At 38.3% G+C, this 16,427-nt stretch overlaps 2 protein-coding genes across 3 annotated transcripts; one reads left to right on the top strand and one right to left on the bottom strand.

Annotated features, from left to right (window-relative positions):
• The first annotated feature begins 2,059 nt into the window (after window positions 1-2,059).
• oxt (oxytocin) lies at window positions 2,060-5,570 on the top strand. The gene is made up of 4 exons (XM_039661640.2): window positions 2,060-2,168; window positions 2,529-2,653; window positions 3,791-3,992; window positions 5,244-5,570. The coding sequence occupies exons 2-4, from the start codon at window positions 2,531-2,533 to the stop codon at window positions 5,369-5,371; spliced, it is 453 nt and encodes a 150-aa protein (XP_039517574.2). The 5' UTR covers window positions 2,060-2,168; window positions 2,529-2,530; the 3' UTR covers window positions 5,372-5,570.
• A 347-nt stretch (window positions 5,571-5,917) lies between these two features.
• thnsl2 (threonine synthase-like 2) lies at window positions 5,918-16,412 on the bottom strand. 2 transcript variants are annotated; one of them, XM_089129781.1, is made up of 9 exons: window positions 16,388-16,412; window positions 13,986-14,209; window positions 13,137-13,331; window positions 10,960-11,112; window positions 10,259-10,489; window positions 9,458-9,606; window positions 9,268-9,393; window positions 7,460-7,617; window positions 5,918-7,182 (listed from the first exon to the last, which is right to left on the bottom strand). In XM_089129781.1, exons 2-9 carry the CDS (start codon window positions 14,206-14,208, stop codon window positions 6,990-6,992), a joined length of 1,428 nt encoding a protein of 475 aa, XP_088985907.1. In that variant the 5' UTR covers window position 14,209; window positions 16,388-16,412; the 3' UTR covers window positions 5,918-6,989. The 2 variants fall into 2 exon arrangements, with proteins under 2 accessions (XP_088985907.1, XP_039517572.2); XM_039661638.2 differs by lacking the exon at window positions 16,388-16,412 and adding an exon at window positions 15,255-15,315.
• Window positions 16,413-16,427: the final 15 nt, after the last annotated feature.

The following is a 16,427-nucleotide window of genomic DNA, read 5'->3' as shown; positions in this document are numbered from 1 at the left end:
TTACAATTCTGAGACAGTAATATTGTAAGGTAATGAATTACTTTTAAATAACAGTAACAAGTAATACCTAATGTATTACAGTTTGGAAGTAACTTGCACAACACTGGCCTCTACACCCTCACTCAAAGATCCACTGGTTGTCGATCACACGTTGATCTGATTGGTTACAAGGTGGTTTGTGACGTCAGAAAGCGTGTTTTTGAGACTGTCTTTGGTTCACTGCAGTTTTAAGGAGGAAATACTCAGCAATGCTGTCCACTTATCAACGCACACATAGTTAAACACACCACATACACACAAAAAACAACATTAAACGCTGGATTTTGTAGCTTGACCACAGTAGGACTTTGATTTAAAGATTCACTAGTAAGTTTCCATGACTCGCTGATGAACGATATCACCCAAACGTGTTCAAAGGAACCAAACAATTACTTTGGTAAAAGCGGCACGTGACTTTTCATCAACGGCTGCCTATGTTAACCCGAGGTAATAATCTATAATTTGATTAAATCCATGGGATATGTGACCTATTAAAGGCTAATTAGAGATAAATGATTGAAAAGCAGAGGGGACGTGTTAAATGTGACTATTCTGTCATTAGCCCGTGACTCTACGGATTAATCACTTTAGCACTCATTATTCCTTTGATTTCAGCTCTCACAAGTTACATATGAACACTGCAGAACATGCCATGTGTCCAAGAACATTCTCTCAAAACGTCCTATTTATTGTCATTTGCAGAACTTAAAAGAGTAGTTCACTTTTCAAAAAAAAACTTTTGCTGATGATAATAATTTACTCGCCCCCGTGTCATCCAAGATGTCCACGTCTTTCTTTCTTCAGTCGAAAAGAAATGAAGGTTTTTGATGAAAACATTCCAGGATTTTCTCCGTATAATGGACTTCAATTGGGTCCAAACGGTTCAAGGTCCAATTGAGAGTTTCAGTGTTCAAAGGGCTTTAAACAAAATGAACAAATCTTTTTTTCAAGTCATTTCGTTCATTTTGTTCATTGAATGAATGAAATGTCTCGAAAAAAATTAGTTCATTTTGATGAACGAGTTTGAACAGGAGAGTCACGAACGCGCATCACAGAACAGAGCAAGGCGAGCATTTGAGCTTATAAAACGTAAACTTTGTTATTTATTTATTAAATGGCCGCTCGTTTCACTAGATAAGAGCCTTATTCATCGTCTGGTGTCGTTTAAAGCTCTTTGAAGCTGCACTGAAACTCTCATTTGGACCTTGAACCGTTTGGACCCCATTGAAGTCCATTACATGGAGAAAATCCTGGAATGTTTTCATCAAAAACCTTAATTTCTTTTCCACTGAAGAAAGAAAGACATGGACATCTTTGATGACACGGGGGCGAGTAAATTATCAGCAAAAGTTCTTTTCAAAGTGAACTACACACTCACAAGATGTAAAATACGTCTTAGGCTAATATCACTTTAGATTAACATTTCTTTTGCTTTCTTCATGTTAAAGGTCTTTAATGGTTTAATCCCGGAGATAACGGAGATCTTGATGCGGCTTTGGGGGAATATCTAAACAAATAACGTTGAAACTAAATGGATCTCAATAGAATGTATGCCGTCTGAAAAAGTATTAAAGATATCTTAATATGATTCTAGATTCTCATTCTTAATAAACCTTTCTTTTGATATCTTCATTTTAAAGGCCCTTCATGGTTCAATCACGTACAGTAGATATTGGGATGCAATTTTATTTTCAAATTGTTTTTTACCCATTTTCCCATTTTCAATGATCAAAAACCAAACGTGGGTAACGTCAAATAGCTGATACTTAAATAATACTGCAACTTATACGTCTGAGTGCCAACAAAACCACGACATTACGAAAGGCTCCTTTTGGAAACTTTATTTTTTAAGAGTGACGCTTCAGAAAGCTCTTGTTTTAATTCCCGTATGCCGGATCACGGGCCGCTAATGACGCACACCCCCGAGTGACCGGTCCTGACCTCATCAGGTCACAGCATTAACATTTAGATAGTTAAGGCTCCGTGATTGAAGCTAACAGGTAATAATGTGATAATATCACGCAGCAAAGAGAGCAACGGGCTATAAAACAGTCTCCACACACACCGCACAAATGAACATCGCTGCTCAAAACCTCTTCTCCACATCTGGCCATCTCAGCCTCGCTGAAGTGAGTACTGCCACTTTATCTACAACAAATGCTTTTCTCTTTCAGTTTCCAGTCCAAATATCTAAAGAAATGTAAATCAAGATGTATTTACTAGATTAGTAAAATGACATGAGATACTAATTCTTGTTTTCTGTGGAATAAATCAAGATTAAGCGAGTTGATGCTTAAAAAAAGCTAAATTATCTGCCAATGGGGTCAGAAAAATAATTATAGATAGGCTAATTTTGCTCACTTAACTCACTTTATTTTGATCCATTTCCCCAGAAAACAAGACTTAATATCTTATGTCATTTCAGTAAATGCATCTTGATTTAAGAAATGTTTGATATTTAGACTAGTGTTGTGTGTGTGACGGCACAGATATGTCTGGAGCTCTGCTGACGGTGGTGTGTCTGCTGTGTCTGATGTCCATTTGCTCGGCCTGTTACATCTCCAACTGCCCCATCGGGGGCAAACGGGCCGTACAGGATTGGCCGTCTCGACAGGTATGTTCATTTGCTTCTCAAAGGTGCTGTATGTCACTTTAACACTCCACTAAAGCATAAAAATACATGCCTAGTTCACATGCTCGTTTCTCTGAAAACACTTGTTGTATAGCCAGTTATTTTACTTTGAAATGTGTGTTTCCAGGCTGGAATGTGTGTTAGTGTGTTGGTCTGTGATATTGGACGGTACCAATTTTCATTGTCCATCGCGCTCGGTCCTGTTTGCTTGTCTCAAACTGGCGATCCGTGTGAGCGTCGAGTCTGCGGAGGCGGGAGAAACCACGATCTCTGATATTTTGAATTTGGACTGCAGTACCTACTTTCACCACTAGTCATTCAGTCATACGCTCCCAGACAGCAACATAGTGTCGGCCCAGATCCGGCCCACATCTGGTACCCGGATCTGGGCCGACACTATGTTGCTGTCTGGGAGCGTATGACTGTAGGAATGACTAGTGGTGAAAGTAGGTACTGCAGTCCAAATTCAAAATATCAGAGATCGTGGTTTCTTTGGGCCCTATTATAAAGATCTAAGCGCATGGTACACTGTAAAAAAAAAAAATAATAATAATTCAAGATTTGTTATCACAACATTTTTCCTTTGTCAAATCAACCTAAAAAATTTTTTTTAGTTGAGATAACTTATTATTTCGAGTTTCTGATGATTAATCTCCTTCATTGCATTAACTCACTTTTTCCAGTTCAATCAACTTAAAATTTGAAGGCAACCAGGTTACTTACTTTTTTTAAGTTAAACCAACAATATTTTTTTACAGTGTACGAATCCACTTTTGCTAGTTTTAAGACGAGGAAAATGGTCGGCGCTCCCCGGTGCATGGTCTAAAAGAGTCGTCTCGATTCTCTTAATGAGTAATGGGTGTGTTTTGGGCATAACGTGTCGCGTAAAAAACCAATCCGAGTCTCGTCTCCCATTCCATTTAATTTACATGAATACATGCTATGAATTTACAAGCAGAAAAACCAGTAGCACCTCATTGCAGAACACGAGATCTCATGGTGTGTGAGTGCAAATGCATTTGCTATTTAAACAACGTGGCACAAGACGTGAAAATGATAACAGCGTCGGGCTGAAACTAGCAGAACACACTCCTGAGACGTGTCCTCCGGGTCCTCTAGTGCATGTCGTGTGGTCCTGGCGACCGCGGCCGGTGTTTCGGGCCCAGTATCTGCTGTGGTGACGGCATCGGCTGCCTGGTCGGCTCGCCGGAAACCCTGCGCTGTCAGGAGGAGGATCTTCTGCCGACGCCCTGCGATGCGGCGGGAAAGGCGTGCGGTTACGAAGGCCGCTGCGCTGCTCCAGGGGTCTGCTGTGACGCAGGTTAGTTCGACCCGTTTCATACAGTATATTCACACTCATGTGGATTTTCTTTTTCCTGAAGATGATAGTTGACGTTTTTTTCACTGGACAAAACCCTACTGACTTTGCATACTCAGACGGCAACATAGTGTCGGCCCAGATCCGGCCCACGTGGAATGAGCTTGTGCCGCCGGATCTGACACTATCTTGCTGTCCGGGTACCGGGTATCTTGTTACACTTGTGCTGTTCAGGGTCAAAAATGACCCGCCTACAAAAAACTGCTCATAAATCTCTCGTGACACAGTGAAACAGAAACCGTGTCGGCCCAGATCCGGCACATGGATTCTGAACCGCCCAGATGTGGGCCGGATCTGTGCCGACGCTATATTGCTGTCCATTGGATTCAGTCTTCTTGTTAACTTGTTTTCTGTCACTCAGCACAGTTTGAGCTCATGCGCCTCACTTTTTTTGAGGTGATTATTTTAAGATTTTTGTAATTTTTTTGAGAGAAATGCTACTGGTCTTGTGCACTTCAGTGATGTATGCTAAGCTATGCTAAAAGTGGTGCCGCCAGAACCGGAGATCGGCTGAATGGATTCAAAAAAGGTAAAACTCAACAGTTTAACTCTGGGGGAGTTGTAAAATGAGCGTATTTCCAAAAAAAAGTGGAGTATCCCTTTAACGGATTTTTTTTCTTTCTTTCTTCAAAAATCAGTTTCAACAACTGTCTTTTTTTTTAGATTGGAAAAAAAGTTTTGGATTGGGTGAATGCCCGAATAAATCAAACTGAATCGCAACAATTTCAGCCCTTTCTGACCTTTTAGATCCATACAGTGATTTGTGCATTAATATGGCATCTGTAGTTATGAGCTGATAGAAAACAATACAACATGATTGGTCAAATATTGTCAGGTAAAGCGATTCTCAGGTCGGTATTTTACAACAAAAATATACAACTTTTCAAAAAAATATAGATAATTTTGTTAAATATAGACAATATTCTCTAATTCTAATACTCAAGAAAGCAAGATGCAAGCTTTTTTGCAAGCTTTTAATTTGAAAAAACAAAAACAAAAACATTATCATCTGCGTAAACTTAGCAAACCTGTGAGAACGCAGATGGCGCGCACATGCGTATCACCTGACGACGTGTTCAGTCTGTAATAAGCGTGTTTCTGTACATATTGACCTCACCAAATTACTTGTCTGGCCTTAAAAATTCACCATACAGAATGTGTGTGTGTGTGTGTGTGTGTGTGTGTGTGAATCAGAGGGCTGCAGTGTGGATCAGTCGTGTGTGGACGGAGACGGCGACGGAGCGGCTTCCACGAGCCAAGATCTGCTGATGAAGCTCCTGCACTTGTCAAGCCACGCCCACCCCTACAGACTCCACCAATGAATCGCTCACAGAGGCGTGACATCATCTCAGGAGGAGCCCGCCCACCAACCAACCAACCAACCATCATCGACCTTTTGTAAACCAACTTTGTATAGCCGTTAGATGTGTGTATCGCTAACACACAGCAGCAGATATGAGTAGAACTGTGTTGATGATAGCTTGACTGGACGTTTGTGCAGATATTAAACTATTAAAACTATTTTTTGTTCTAGTGTATTTCATCACAGCCACAGGATTCATACAGATAAATCTAGGCATCATCTTGTAGTTTTATCATTGGTTGAGTATAAAATGAGTAATATGTTCCTAAGCATTTCAGTCTGATATAATTTATGCAATTTATTTGAAACTAGCCCAATTCAAGAGTAAAAGCATTAACCAATGAGTGACGCTCGTTTAAACTGACTCCAGTGTTCATCACAAGAGTGTGTATGAGTTCGGCTACAACACCAGAACAACCAAAGTCCACATGTTCAGCTCCACTAAAACATGTATACGGCAATAAACCTTCTCAAGTTAAACACTCACCTTTATTATCACACACACACACACATTCAAAGTGAGATTCTGTTTATTCAGAACAATTAAAAATATTGACACATACAAATAGATTTAGTCAGGAGTTTTAAAAAAAAAAACTTCCAAAAATATTTTATTTAAAAATATTTGTTTACATTTGATGATTAAGTTTAAGCATGATTATTGTAGCTGCAAACGAATATTAGTCACTGGTTTTGGTGAATTTCACAGTTTTGATTAGTGCAGAAACTGTCCAGAATGATGTTCAGAACCGCAGAACAATGAGCTTCAGCATCCAATGAGATACGCATTATACACTCATTTAAATCACTCAGTTTTTAATATTCTGGAAAAGTGTTAATAATGCATATTCTGGGCTGATAATTCAGTGAGACAGGTCTGAACACAAGGAAAATCTTACAAGTTCTGTAAAGGTTTATCATAAACAATAATAGTTGTGTGTATTGGGCATGAGAAAGCTGAATATCAGGATCTGAACCTGGTCTTCATGCATTCAGTAAAATCACACAGACGATCATGTTTATTAGTTTATACACACGACATTCATTATTAAAAACCTGCTGTGAGTCTTTAATCCTCCGTTTTTGTTCAATGAAATTAATGTACTATACTTTTTTTTAGCTGTTTTTATGTAATATTTTGGATTTTTATGGGATTTTATGCTACTGAATTATATTGACGCTGTATTTATAATCCATTTATTCACTTGAAAACTAAATGTCCATCTTAAACGGGTGAATCTGGAGCGCTTTAGAGGACAGACTGAAGTTTGATCTCGTCTCAGAGACGACACTCGGAAGATTATTGCTGGACTGAAAACTGGACTTAAAAAGTTACAGAATTTATGTGAATTGTTATGAAAAATGCAAAAAATGTATTTAAGATTCAAAATGACATTTTACTGTAAAGCTGCATGAAGATCTGTTTGGTAAGTGTCCATCAGTGTGTGTGTTGGCGTGTGAGCTGATCTCTCAGTGAGATGCTGTTCGGCTGCAGTTCCACACGCTTCCACTAGAGGAAACTCTCTCGTCTCGATTTTATGTGTGTGTGTGTGTGTGTGTGTGTGTGCAGATCTGCTTCACTTCCTCCGGTCTCCGATGGACTCGATGTGGCGTCTCAGTCTCGACTCCCAGTCGTCCGATCGCTCCAGAACCTCGTACCGCGACTCCAGCGCGTCTAGCGCTAGCACTGCTTCAGGGAGGTCAAGGGTCAACCCGGCCCGGTGCACGGCCTCCTGAAACTTGGCCGGTGATGCGGTCGCTATGCAACATCTGAACACATAGAGCTTAATTACAGTGCGAAGTTAACGAAGCTGTGTAATAATGATGATGTCGTAACGCTGAGAACGGAGTTTCTGCCTTATGATCCCTCATCCTCCCCTCGCACTTTGTAACATTTAGTTTTTGTCAAAAAGCTACATTTAATTAATTTTGATATTTAAAAAAAATATGCACATTTTTTTGGAAGATCTTATATTTTATTTAACATTAAATTAATAGATTTGATCAATAAATAATAAATTGTTCTTAGCAGCGGTGTGTGTGTGACCTGTGTTGTCCCGGTGTGATGATGGGACAGTGATAGTGTCTCCACACGCCCACAGCGGTGTGAGGACAGAGGAGATAGTGATTCTCCGTCCAGCATCTCCTCATCGTCTCCAGGATCCCGTCATCAGACACCGACCCCGACGACAACACTTCACACAACTACAACAACAACAACAACAACACTTCACACAGATATCAACATGAGCATATTATCCTCCAGCTCGCACTGATTTGATCTGAATAACGACACTGTTCTCTGTTTACAAGTTATGAACAATTTTCCTCCAGTGTGACGTTAATAGAACGCTCATTCAGAGTGATCTGGTCTTTAATAATGTTCTCTAAACGTTAGAACAAAATCATTATTTGTACATCGTTCATGGAGCGTTAATTCTGAAATGTTTCAGTTGGAAGTTCATCAGACGTTTTTTTTAAATGTTACTTGTTTCAGAACGATCAGAGAACATTCAAACGTAACGGTCCATAATGACTGAAGAATGACACATGAAACTTTCTTTCTGTAATGAAACTTTTTACATCCTACTTTAGAAATGAAATGAAACATACTACTTTTTACTTTTTACAAACTGATTTTATTCCCGCCTTCTGTAAAGAAACTTTGGTTCTGTAATGACTGAAGAATAACACAATGAAACTTTCCTCAACAAAGAAAAATGTTTTGTAAACCTGACGCTTTGAATGTTCAGAAACAGAATGGAATGAAAGCGTATGTTCCCTTAACGTTCACATAACTAAGAAAAAACTTGAACATCCAGAAATAAGGTTTACACAACTCTATGAGAACGTTAGCTTTCTTATAACATGTTTGTTAGCTGGTTTACAGCAGTTAAACTGGAGTCTGGAATATGTGCTGGAGATTCACCAGTCATTGTGTTACTGATGTGATTGTGTTACTGATGTGATTGTGATATTGATGTGATTGTGTTACTGATGTGATTGTGTTACTGATGTGATTGTGATATTGATGTGATTGTGTTACTGATGTGATTGTGATACTGATGTGATTGTGATATTGATGTGATTGTGATATTGATGTGATTGTGTTACTGATGTGATTGTGTTGTTGATGTGATTGTGATACTGATGTGATTGTGTTATTGATGTGATTGTGATACTGACGTGATTGTGATACTGACGTGATTGTGATATTGATGTGATTGTGTTATTGATGTGATTGTGATACTGATGTGATTGTGATACTGACGTGATTGTGTTATTGATGTGATTGTGATATTGATGTGATTGTGTTATTGATGTGATTGTGATACTGATGTGATTGTGATACTGATGTGATTGTGATACTGATGTGATTGTGTTATTGATGTGATTGTGATATTGATGTGATTGTGATATTGATGTGATTGTGATACTGATGTGATTGTGATACTGATGTGATTGTGATATTGATGTGATTGTGTTACTGATGTGATTGTGATACTGATGTGATTGTGATATTGATGTGATTGTGATATTGATGTGATTGTGTTACTGATGTGATTGTGATATTGATGTGATTGTGATATTGATGTGATTGTGTTACTGATGTGATTGTGATACTGATGTGATTGTGATATTGATGTGATTGTGTTATTGATGTGATTGTGATACTGATGTGATTGTGATATTGATGTGATTGTGATACTGATGTGATTGTGATACTGATGTGATTGTGATACTGATGTGATTGTGATATTGATGTGATTGTGTTACTGATGTGATTGTGATATTGATGTGATTGTGATATTATTGTGATTGTGATATTGATGTGATTGTGTTATTGATGTTCACCTGCTGATGGAGCGACGCCGGGAGAGTGAGTGTGTGCGTCTGCTGAAACTCCTCCATCAAACTCTTCACCAGCGCACCATCTCTACCCGACAGCAGCCAGAACACACGCTCCATGTTATACGGGTCCTGTGAACACACACAGGTGTAAACACACACACACACACACACTCACACACGTACACACACACACCTGGATGTCGATGGCCGGAGCCAGGGTTTGCTGGACGGCGTCTGCCATTGAGAAGTCTGCGCTCTGGACGGCGCGGTGGACGATGTCATTGGAGTTCACCATGGCAACGAGCCGGAGAGGGATTCCCATCAGCTTCATGATGAATCCCGCTGGACACACACCATAATCATCATCCTTCAGACAAACTTCTGCTGCATCACACACACACAGCTCTATAACAGAGTCCTAAAACAGAATTCCGTACTATATTTTAGTTTGGTAATTTTTTCATTCAATATTTTGTATTTTTAGGGGATTTTATTGTCCTAATTATTATATTGATGCTGTATTTATAATGATTTATTCAGTTTTTGAGCATAGAGCTGAAAACTAAATGTCCATCTTAAACTGGTGAATCTGGAGCGCTTTAGAGGACAGACTGAAGTTGACTGACGACACTCGGCAGATTATTGCTGGACTGAAAACTGTTTCAAAAGTTACAGAATTTATGTGAATTGTTATGAAAAATGCAAAAAATGTATTTAAGATTCAAAATGACATTTTACTGTAAAGCTGCATGAAGATCTGCTTGGTAAGTGTCCATCAGTGTGTGTGTGTGTTGGTGTGTGAGCTGATCTCTCAGTGAGATGCTGTTCGGCTGCAGTTCCACACGCTTCCACTAGAGGAAACTCTCTCGTCCCTGAGCGCCAGGAGCACCAGCGGGTTAAATATGTCATTTTGGTGATCAGAGATGAGTTTTAAGGGATATAATTATTGCCTAATTAAATCTCTTGATTGTTGGTGTTTGCTGAGGATTCGCACCGGTGATGTTCCCGGCTCCTCCTGTGGGCACCAGCACCTCCAGCTCGGCCCGCGGGTCTTCTCCGTCTCCGCCACTGAGCCGAAGGAACGCGAACAGAAAGTGAGCCGTCTGAACCAGGATCCGGCTCCAGTTCACAGAGTTCAGGCTCATGAGGCCGTGCCGTCGAACCAGCTCTGGGTCCGCAAAGAGCTTCCTCAGAGCCACGTCAATGTCGTCAGACGTCCCGTCCGCTGCATCACACACATAAAGACACACACATTTATCTGATCAAAAATACAGTAAAAACAGTGAAATATTCCTTTTTATAAATATTAGTGTGAATATACAGTAAAGTGTAATTTATTCCTGTGATCAAAGCTGAATTTTCAGCTTCATTACTCCAGTCTTAGTGTCACATGACCCTTCCGAAATCACTCTAATATGATGATCTGATGCTCAAGAAACATTTATGATTATTATCAGTGTTAAAAAAACACATATTTCTGTGAAAACCGTCATACATTTCATTTTTCAGGATTCTTTGATGAATATAAAGTTGTAAAGAACCGCATTTATTTGAAATAGAATCTTTTGTAACATTACTTTTGATACATTTAAAGCATGATTTCTGGATAGAAGCCATATGTGTAACCTAGCTGTGTCCCAAATTTGAAGTTGATTTCACAAAACCTACGTTTTTAGAGTCGCGTTTCCCGTTTACCTGCGAACACATGGACGTTGTCTGCGGCGCTGGTGGTCATCTGCAGCTCCTGGACTCTGGTGACCCGTCCGCGGGGAAACACCACCACGATGTCCACTTCACTGAGGCCCAGCACGCTTCTGATGGCCGAGCCGCCCGTGTCGCCGGACGTTCCTGGAAAACATCAGTTCTGAATCTCCATCGCAGGACACGAGACGGACCCACAGTCATCGTGTCGGCCCAGAGCCAGCCCACATCTGGGCCGTGAGGAATGTGAACGGATGTGGGCCGGATCTGGGCCGTCACTATGTTGCTGTCTGGGATAGTTGATTCTGATTGGTCAATCTTATTGCGTTGAATTCTGAATTCTGGAAAAAGAATGCCAGCTTTAAACTCAGAATTACGGAAAAAAATTTGAATTGCGAGATTTAAATTCAGAATTCCGGAAACAAATAAGACGCAAGATTTAAACTCAGAATTGCGAGATTTAAAATCAGAATTCCGGAAAAAAGTCAGAATTGTGAGATTTAAAATCAGAATTGTGAGATTTAAAGACAGAATTGCGGAAAAAAATAAAAATCGCAAGATTTAAACTCAGAATTGCAAGATTTAACGTCAGAATTCCGTAAAAAAAAAGTCGGAATTGTGAGATTTAAAGTCAGAATTCCGGAAACAAATAAGAATTGCGAAATTTAAAGACAGAATTGCGAGATTTAAAGTCAGAATTCCGGAAACAAATAAGAATTGCGAAATTTAAAGACAGAATTGTGAGATTTAAAGTCAGAATTCCGGAAACAAATAAGAATTGCGAAATTTAAAGACAGAATTGCGAGATTTAAAGTCAGAATTCCGGAAAAAAGGCAGACTTGCGAGATTTAAAAGTCAGAATTCTCGAAACAAAAGTCCGAATTGCAAGATTTAAACACAGAACTCCAGAAAAAAACGACAAGCGCAAGATTTAAACTCAGATTTGCGAGATTAAAAGTCAGAATTAATTAAAAAAGTCAGAATTGCGAGATTTAAACTCAGAACTCTGGAAAAAAACGACAAGCGCAAGATTTTAACTCAGAATTGCGAGATTTAAAGTCAGAATTAATTAAAAAAGTCAGAATTGCGAGATTTAAACTCAGAACTCTGGAAAAAAGAAAAACAAGAATCGCAAAATTTTAAACTCAGAATTGCGAGATTTAAAGTTAGAATTCCAGAAAAAAGGCAGAATTGCAAGATTTAAACACAGAACTCCAGAAAAAAATGACAAGCGCAAGATTTAAACTCAGAATTGCGAGATTTAAAGTCAGAATTAATGAAAAAAGTCAGACTTGCGAGATTTAAAAGTCAGAATTCTCGAAAAAAGTCCTAATTGCAAGATTTAAACACAGAACTCCAGAAAAAAACGACAAGCGCAAGATTTAAACTCAGATTTGCGAGATTAAAAGTCAGAATTAATTAAAAAAGTCAGAATTGCGAGATTTAAACTCAGAACTCTGGAAAAAAACGACAAGCGCAAGATTTAAACTCAGAATTGCGAGATTTAAAGTCAGAATTAATTAAAAGGGTTAGAATTGCGAGATTTAAACTCAGAACTCTGGAAAAAAGAAAAACAAGAATCGCAAAATTTTAAACTCAGAATTGCGAGATTTAAAAGTCAGAATTCTCGAAAAAAGTCCGAATTGCAAGATTTAAACACAGAACTCCAGAAAAAAATGACAAGCGCAAGATTTAAACGCAGAATTGCGAGATTTAAAGTCAGAATTAATGAAAAAAGTCAGAATTGCGAGATTTAAACTCAGAATTACGAGATTTAAAGTCAGTATTAATGAAGAAAGTCAGAATTGCGAGATATAAAGTTAGAATTACGGAAAAACTCAGAATTGCGAGATTTAAAAGTCCGAATTCTCGAAAAAAGTCCGAATTGCAAGATTTAAACACAGAACTCCAGAAAAAAATGACAAGCGCAAGATTTAAACTCAGAATTGCGAGATTTAAACTCAGAACTCTGGGGAAAAAAAACAACAAGAATCGCAAGATTTAAACTCAGAATTGCGAAATTTAAAGTCAGTATTAATGAAAAAAGTCAGAATTGCGAGATTTAAAGTCAGAATTCAGATTCCAGAAATCCAGTGGGTGAACACATTGCGTCCTCACGGCCAGATGTGGGCCGGATCTGGGGCAGATCTGAGACGGACGTTACTCCTTACCTACAAGTATTGTGGCCCGTTGGCCGTCTCTGCGTAAGAAGTACTGCAGGAACTGAGCGGTGCAGGTCATGGCCAGATCCTTAAACGCCAGAGTCTCTCCGTGGAACAGTTCCAGGATGGAGAGAGAATCCTTCAGATGAACCAGTCGCACCGCATCCGGGACAGAGAAGCTCGACAGCGCTCGTGCAATGAGCTCTACGGACACACAGAAACGCCACTGATACACTAGCATAACTTCCACAACAGAATTAAAACAAAAAGTGGAAATGTGACTTTTTATAAGACCTGTGAGACATTAACTTGCAATTGAAAGGATATAAACTCAGAATCCCCACTTAGTTTAATTTATAATTAAAGTAAACTAGTTGAAGTCGCAATTACCTTTCTTATTTTTTTCCTAGCGGACACAAGCTTCCATATAACTCAATACTGCCTTTAATGTGTGTTTGTTGAATTATGTAAAATTCTAAGAATAAAATTCTAGGGATGCATGATATACCATCCACCATATCGGTATCGGCTTGATATATGTAATGTTATCGTTATCGGCCCGATAAGAACATTTGGCTTATACTGTATATTAAAGTCGATAAATAATGTGTTATTTCCTTCAGCTGACACACAGATGCGCGCTGTTCAACATGAGGACGATGAAGCGCTCGAAATATGATGGAATCACTTCAAAAAAGGGAAATACGGTTCATAAGGCTGTCATATCGGCTACATAACATTATCATGAGGACATCATCATAATTGTGTGTTTGGGTCATGGATTTTACAGCTGAGATTTTTGTTTTTGTAGTCAGGCTTATGATAAGATGGAGTGTGTGTGTGTGTGTGTGTTGTCACCCTGCAGGTGTGTTCTGGGGATCTCCTGCTCAGGGATGTAGAGACTGCAGATCTCACACAGGAGCTGCTGATAGGACAGGCTCCTCCAGGTGCTCAGGGTCTCAGCGCTCAGCATCGGGATGTTCTCCGGCATGAACATCCCTCCGTCGGGAGCGTATCCGGAGAACAGCGCGTCTCTGAAGCTGCGGCCGCGAGCGCCGGCACGTGTGCTGCTGTAGTGCATCCTGCGGGGCGACACACACACACACACACACTCGTGCTGCGGTACACTCTCACTAACACAGAATAACACACTTTACATACTTAATCTAACTTACCTTTACTAGTTCACATCCACCAACAATATGAGAGATTTTATCATCATTCAGATACTTTAACATATATTGTTATCTATATTTTCTGGTTTCGTTTTAAGTTTTCAAGTCTCAAGTCTAGTTCATTTATAAAGCTAAATATAAGTTTTAACATAAGTTTGATAAAAGTCATTTGTAGTTTTTTTTCTTCTAATAAGTCTATAGTTTTTATTCATTTTTTTAACTCAAATGTTTCCTTAGCAACTAGCTACTGTAAAAGTTTTTAAAAATGATCACACTGAAAAACACAGCTTACAGACTTGTACAAACTTTTCTTTTCGGCATGAACTAGTTCACATTTACTAACATTGATAACCCAACAATATGAAAGGTTTTAGTATATCTTATTATATCTTATCTGTTTTCGTTTTAAGTTGTATTAAAGTATGTTGTATTTTTTTTCTAGTAAGTATATTGTTTTTATTAATTTTATTTTCAAATGTTTTCTTTGCAACAAGCTTGAATAAAATAATAAAAATACAAATATATTTAATTCAGTTAATTTTTAGTCTAGTAACAAACATGTTTTTAGTTTAACTATAACAACTCAGTTCTATATTCACTGATTTTAATTTCTGTTCATAATCTTATGTTGTTTTATCAAGTATGAAGATGTCCACGATTGTATATTATATTTCTGTTATAGTTTTACACCGTAAAAACACCCAAACAAGCAGAAATCAGTCCATGATTTGATAAGTTCTCATGTGAAGATCAAAGGTCGACATAATTAATCCTTCTCTCGCATTTATTGCAGCGGTTTCCAGTTTGTTTTTACGCCTGACTTTACATTCATGCTCGTATTCATGTACATTATACATTTAGCATGCGTTTTAATCAAAAAGCGATTACATTAGAAGAAGAAGAAAAGTGACTCGTCACTCACAAACTATAATTCTAAGTTAATAATCAGTACCTGAGGTGTTCGAGTCTACTGTAACTCTGACTGACTGCAGCTCCACGTCAGGGTTGCCAAGTCCTGTGGGATTTCTAGACTCTAAGTTAGGCTAATAAATGTTTGACATAGCTATTGCGAGTGTATTTGAATGACATTTTTTGTATTGTATGATTTTAATCATTTTAAATTCTATATCAATGATAATATTGTGCTAGATTATGTGTTTTGTGAAGGATGAAACTGCCTTTGACAAATAATACAAATAATACTTTAAGATTACAACTATATAGTGATCTAAATAGTGATTATAGTGATTTAAAGTTGAAGTTGTGTTTAACGAATAAAAGTGACTATAAAGATGTATTTTAGGAATGGGCGTGGTTTGGTATATGTGGGACAGGGTCATTGGGTTTAGTTTGTTTTGTTCCGCGGATCTGGCAACCTCGGCATCGCGTCGGGCGGGACTTGGTGAATCGGACGCAATTAGTCTAAATAATAATAATAATTCGTACTTCTGTTGCGTTTCACCGTATATTTTCGAGATAATTATTGTTAAAGTCATCGGAGTCCTTTTTCGGATGTAGGCTAAATTAAGTTGTGAAAAGCAGCACAGTGACGTCACTCTCACGTGATTTGTATTACTCCACACAGCCATAGGTACACAGGGAGTAGGAGAACGTTTTTTTCTATTTATTTTATTTAGTTGAATGAAATGCGAGCAATACAAAACGTAAAAAAATGCAACGAATCCCACTATTAAACAGTGAATGACAGGAGAATGTTTACATTGCAGTGATTCAGATCTCCGATGAGACATATACAATAGCTGTAATTATTAAATTTGTTTCAGACATTTTCATGGTCATATTACTGCCTTTAAAATGACAGGAAAGTGCTTCATCAAAAAAAAAGAAAAAAAAGAAAGAAAGAAAGGAATTTCATTATAATAATATAGCTGGGGTTATACTAGCTGATCAGTTTTGCTTGTAGGGGACACCGAGATAGTTGTCTCACTTTATCTTTTATTTGGGGTGGATTTAGTTTTAAAAGACACTAGATATAATCTACACAGATATATTTCTACACAGATATAATCCTTCAAACCTTGATTACTTTTTTCAGAAGTCATTATTGGCATTATTGATGATTACCTTTCAAATCCATGGAAATCTCCCATTGAATATACTATTA

Source organism: Pimephales promelas, chromosome 4 (assembly GCF_988280905.1).
Source record: "Pimephales promelas chromosome 4, fPimPro1.hap1.1, whole genome shotgun sequence".
Classification (NCBI taxonomy): Eukaryota; Metazoa; Chordata; class Actinopteri; order Cypriniformes; family Leuciscidae; genus Pimephales; species Pimephales promelas.
Note: the sequence above shows the minus strand (reverse complement) of the source record. Positions and strands in the feature narration are given on the sequence as shown.